This window comes from Oncorhynchus clarkii, chromosome 31 (genome assembly GCF_045791955.1).
Source record: "Oncorhynchus clarkii lewisi isolate Uvic-CL-2024 chromosome 31, UVic_Ocla_1.0, whole genome shotgun sequence".
Taxonomy (NCBI): Eukaryota; Metazoa; Chordata; class Actinopteri; order Salmoniformes; family Salmonidae; genus Oncorhynchus; species Oncorhynchus clarkii.
In genome coordinates, this window is record NC_092177.1 from 16,478,506 (window position 1) to 16,484,505 (window position 6,000).

The 6,000-nt window shown below is 44.0% G+C and overlaps 1 protein-coding gene across 1 annotated transcript; it reads right to left on the reverse strand.

The window, feature by feature from the left end:
* Positions 1 to 3,690: 3,690 nt before the first annotated feature.
* On the reverse strand, positions 3,691 to 5,181 carry LOC139391044 (N-acetyllactosaminide beta-1,3-N-acetylglucosaminyltransferase 2-like). Its single transcript, XM_071138527.1, has one exon. It carries the CDS (start codon positions 5,179 to 5,181, stop codon positions 3,691 to 3,693), a length of 1,491 nt encoding a protein of 496 aa, XP_070994628.1.
* Positions 5,182 to 6,000: the final 819 nt, after the last annotated feature.

The following is a 6,000-nucleotide window of genomic DNA, read 5'->3' on the forward strand; positions in this document are numbered from 1 at the left end:
AGTGTAGAGCAGCTTGTATTGTTGAGATGTTTATGACAATCCCCTGGACAGATGTTTACACCAATGTCCCCCTCAGAATACACTGGTGCTGAAGAATATATTGTGGATTGTACTTTCCCACCCCATGAATCCAATCAAACATCCTGCTGTTTTAACATGTATTTGGGGGTTGGACTTAGCATCCCATGGACGTAATGTAGGTTAGGTATGTCATACAGTACTTATACCACCTGTCCTAGAGAGGAACATGAGCACGCTTTGCTAAACTATGTTGAAAAAGAGGTGAATGGTGGAAATATTGAACTGGTCCATGACACCCTGACTGAGGTTGTGTCATAATATATGTACATAATGATTGTGTCATCAGAAAAATACTTCCAATATAATTAACCCAATGAGTCCCATTGCAACGCTGGACTTCTAACCCCTTTTAAACATGGTGTTTGTGAGCTACATTCTGGGTTGTATCGTTGGATTTGTCTATTTCTTTTGTATCCATAGATACCAACTGTGTAAATTATGGGGGCTGACCTAGAGCGGTGTTTGTCAGACAAGAGTGGATCCCGAATGGTTTGAGGTACAAACTATTAAAAGGTATCTATGAAAAGCTGAGAATCTCACTCTGATGTCCACAAGCCATACAAGTCGGTAGAAGGTACGTCGATCAGAGGAAATCCCAGGACATAGTGTCTATAATACTGTAATAAACTCACATACTTGCGGTCACAACTCCAAACTCCACGTAGTTATCACTAACTAGTTGGATATTCATTTCTCACTGAGCAAACCATTTCTATACTTACAGCATTCATATACATTCATTTTTATAAGGTTTTTGCTTTGACAGACATTTTTTATTGACATTTGTAAATAAAACTCATGTTTGTCAAATTGTTTTGTGTTATTTTTGTAACCCTGGTTATCCTGAAAAGAAAATGGTAAAACATATCACTATGAGGTTAAATATAAGGGCTGGACATGCAGATAAGATAAGATAAGATTTTTGTCCAGATGTCTGATTCAAAATTAAATAATCAAATATTAAAATGGTTAATGTTCAGAGAAACATTGAAAGTGCACAACATTTGTCAGAGAGGTTCATTTACACACTTATTTACCTACTCATCTGTTGGTTTGGGATAACCAAACCTCAGATCTAACTCAGCCATTATGCAGTGGCAGTGGTCAAATCAGTCAAATGTAATTCATCTTAACATGTTTGTTGCACCTCATGATTCTGACTTTGCTCATAACTAGCCCCCGAGCCCAAAAACTGAGCATGACAATTCCTGCCCACAGCATGGGACCCAAACCTGTTCAACAGGAGGCAGTTGAGCAATGTATGCAGTATATGGCCTTCACAGTTGACTGTGTACCAAGTAGGTCATTCTGTTTAATACTTCATCAAATACTTACATGCCGTCACAAACAAACATTTCTTCAACATCAGTAAAAACAAACGACATCCAGTATTTCTGTCAAACGTAGGTTCACGTTTATCACACTGTGGGGCCTTATTACAGGGCAGTTCTCAGCTGAAAGGATACCTTTCTCCATCACCATCTATCATTTGAGTCAGTTTTAAAACAACCAGTCTAGTATTTCCTCAGGTTCCTCACATCGTTGTGTTTACAGTAATAATAGGTTTACAGTAATAATGGGTTTACAGTAATAATAGGTTTACAGTAATAATGGGTTTACAGTAATAATGGGTTTACATGAATAAATCGGTACTGTTCCCCATTCTCATGCTCCTCTCCATTGTCAAGTGGCAGCACACCTTCTCTATAGACAATCACCATCATGTCAGCTCTACATAATAGGATAGCCAGTCAGTGAATAGCTCCCTATGAAGGCCTTGCCTCTTCCCCATTGTCAAGTGGCAGCAGAGCCGTGGGATGCTAAGAGTGCTGCAGCACCTCCTGATAAATCATAATAAAAAAAATATTACTATAAACATTTCCTCAGAATTTCCAACATGCTTTCAATGACGATGACAGCTCTACGGTGTATTCGGAAACTATTCAGACCCCTTGAATTTTTCCACATTTTGTTACGTTACAGCCTTATTCTAAAATGGATTAAATAGTATTTCCCCCCTCATCAATCTACACACAATAACCCCATAATGACAGAGCAAAAACAAAAATGATATTACATGTACAGGTTTCTCCCATTCTTCTCTGCAGATCCTCTCAACCTCTGTCAGGTTGGATGGGGAGCGTTGCTGCACAGCTATTTTCAGGTCTCTCCAGAGATGTTCGATCGGGTTCAAGTCCGGGCTCTGGCTGGGCTACTCAAGGACATTCAGAGACTTGTCCCGATGCCACTCCAGCACTATCTTGGCTGTGTGCCAAGGTCATTGTCCTGTTGGAAGGTGAACCTTCACCCCTGTCTGAGGTCCTGAGCGCTCTGGAGCAGGTTTTCATCAAGGATCTCCCTGTACTTTACTCTGTTCATCTTACCCTCGATCCTGAATAGTCTCCCAGTCCCTGCCACTGAAAAACAGCACTATGCTTCACCGTAGGGATGGTGCCAGGTTTCCTCCAGATGTGACGCTTGGCAATCAGGCCAGAGTTCAATCTTGGTTTCATCAGACCAGAGAATCTTTTTTCTCATGGTCTGAGAGTCCTTTTGGCAAACTCCAAGCGGGCTGTTATGTGCCTTTTACTGAGGAGTGGCTTCCGTCTGGCCACTCTACCATAAAGGCCTGATTGATGGAGTGCTGCAGAGATGGTTGTCCTTCTGGAAGGTTCTCCCTCAAAAAATCTAATCTTTAAAAAAATATATATATATTTCACCAGGTAGGCCAGTTAAGAAGTTCTCATTTACAACTGCAACCTGGCCAAGGTATGCTTGTGTTCCTAGCTCCAACAGTGCAGTAGTATCTAACAATTCACAACAATACACACAATCTAAAAGTAAAATAATGGAATTAAGAAATATATAAATATTCGGACGAGCAATGTCTGAATGGCATTGACTAAAATACAGCAGAATACAGTATATACATATGAAATGACTAAAGAGGTATGTAAACATTATTAAAGTGACTAGTGTTCCATTATTAAAGGGACCAGTGATTCCATGTCTATGTATATAAGGTGCAGGGTTGAGTAACGGGTGGTAGCCGGTTACTCAGAAGCTGTTTTTCAGTCTCTCGGTCCCAGCCAGGGAACCTCACATCTCCACAGACGAACTCTGTCAGAGTGACCATGAGGTTCTTGGTCACCTCCCTGACTTAGACCCTTCTCCCGCCGGGCCAGCTCTAGGGAGAGTCTTGGTGGTTCCAAACTTCTTCCATTTAAAGAATGATGGAGGCCACTGTGTTCTTGGGGACCTTCAATGCTGCAGACATTTTTTGGTACCCTTCCCCTGTGCATCGACACAATCCTGTATTGGAGCTCTACGGACAATTCATTCGACCTCATGGCTTGGTTTTTGCTCTGACATGCACTGTCAACTGTGGGACCTTATATAGACAGGTGTGTGCCTTTCCAAATCATGTCCAATCAATTGAATTTACCACAGGTGGACTCCAATCAAGTTGTAGAAAAATCTCAAGGATGATCATTGGAAACAGAATGCACCTGAGCTCGTATAGCTAACATTTGTGAATTTGGTTGGGTCACTCACAAAGTTGCATATTGCAGCTTTAAGTCAGTTTCATACCAGTCAGTGATTACCTCTCTATAGAGCTGAATTTTCAGAACTACCCCATGGATCCGTCAGAAGTTCCTGTCCCTTGTTGTCTTTCACACTAAATGAATCTATCAGAAATGTATTCTTGTTCTCCTTCTCAGTTCTCAGGATGGTGCTGTTGCACTCTGTCTGGTTCCTCATTATCTCTGACCACAGCTTCATCACCTGAGCAGGGCTGCGTTTGTGTACCAGTAAGATAGTGTGGTACGCACACCGCTCTTCCCCCTCTTTCTTGGGGAAGTCGAAGGTGAGGAAGGCGGGGTGGTGGATGGGGTGGACCCCGAGCCTGTGGAGGCACATGCCCACGTAGACATCATCAATGGGGTACAGGTGAACTCTCCGGGAAATACGGTTGAGCCTCAGGGCCAGCTCCCCTGAGTACACCACCCCTCCCCCACCCCCGTACGGAGGGTACAGACCATTATAGAAACTAGTAGGAATAAAGTACTTGGTAGTGTTGACTCTGTTGGGGCTGGCTGCTCCTATCACATCCCCTACCATGAATCCCTTCATAAACTCTGACCCAGGCGCACCTGACAGGATCGTCTGCTCCCGGAGGTAGTCTAAGAGAGCAGGGGTCCGCAACAGGACGTCGTCGTCCCCTTTAAAGATGAAGCGTGCCATGGAGCAGCGGGTGGAGAGCCAGTCCCACAGTAGCACGTCCTTCAGGGTGAGGTTAAAGAAGGAGTCGTGGAAGTCCCACTGGAGGATGTCCCTGTACCGGCGGCTCTCCAGCTGCAGCAGCTCGCTGACGTCTACTCGGGACTCTGCGTGGTTCTTCCCCAGGAGGAAGACCCTCCGCACCACACCGCCGTTCCCTGTCGCCCCTGCCACCCATCCCGCCCGGCCCCATGTCTGCCGGATGGCTTGACGGTTCTCAAAGTTCAGAGCCTTGGTCTTAATGGCCAGCACTAGGAGAGGCCCCTGTCCCTTCCTTGGCCCACTCCCACACAGTTTAGCAGGCTCAATGAGGACAGGGTAGTCCCTGAAGTGCATGGAGCGCACAAACATCTGCATCTGCAGGGGCAGCTCCGGGAAATCCTCCATTTGAGATGTCAAGTTCCCAATCTCAGAGAACCCTGCACTCAAGGTGGGGAAGGAAAACCGCAAATAGTTTTTATTATTGTTATTATTGGTATCAAGATGGTAATTGTACTCTCTGCTGGGCATCAGGATGGGGTTGTAGTGGCGGTCAATGTGTAACTGGAGCAGGTTCCAGAGGGCTCCTCCGTGGGGCTTGGGGTCCCAGAAGGAGCTGGTGGGATGGGGGGCCACGGTGCCATTACTAGTTAACCCCAGTGCAATGAAGCGCTCTGGTGGAGTTTGTGGGATAGGGGCAGCAACGCCTGGGCCTGTGGTGGTGGTAGTACCATAGCACACAGCCAGGGTGACGTACACACAGAGAGATCCCACCAGGACACCTGGTGTACAGCACAGGCATAGGAGAACACGCCGCCACCGCCAATGGTAGCACGCCATTTAACTACAGAAAGAGAAGGATTTTATTATTGCAATCTTTTGTCACTTAAATCAATACAGCTACATGACTAACTAAGAATAATGACTAGGACCCTGTGTTTTGGACAATCATGTGACATGCCTGGATTTTTACCTTTATTTAAAGCTTTTTCATCAACAGTCCTCATTTGTTTTTATGTCAGATGGTCCAGCACCGTCCTCAGACAATTGCTTTAATGTAAAATACCGGAAAATATTTAATTTCAAATACCGGATAAGAATACATCTTATTTTAAGTAATTTATTAGTGCTTGACTTGGGCACGTCGCCGAACAGGTGTTGTGCCGAAAATCTCCCCCCTGAGGAAAATCTCCCCCTTGCCAGAATCCCCCCCCCCCCCCCCCCCCTCTAATTTCCTTAATTTTGTGACTAGAGTCAAATACTTTCTGTGACACACAGAGTCAAATACTTTCTATAGAACAAACTTCACGATAGGCAACCAAAATTAATAATTAATGTACAGATAAAGTTGGAAGTTTACATACACTTAGGTTGGAGTCAATAAAACTTGTTTTTCAACCACTCCACAAATTTCTTGTTAACAAACTATAGTTTTGGCAAGTCGGTTAGGACATCTACTTTGTGCATGACACAAGTAATTATTCCAAAAATTGTTTACAGACAGATTATTTCCCTTATAATTCACTGTATCACAATTCCAGTGGGTCAGAAGTTAACATACACTAAGTTGACTGTGCCTTTATACAGTTTGGAAAATGTCAGAAAATGATGTCATGGCTTTAGAAGCTTCTGATAGTCTAATTGACATAATTTGAGTCA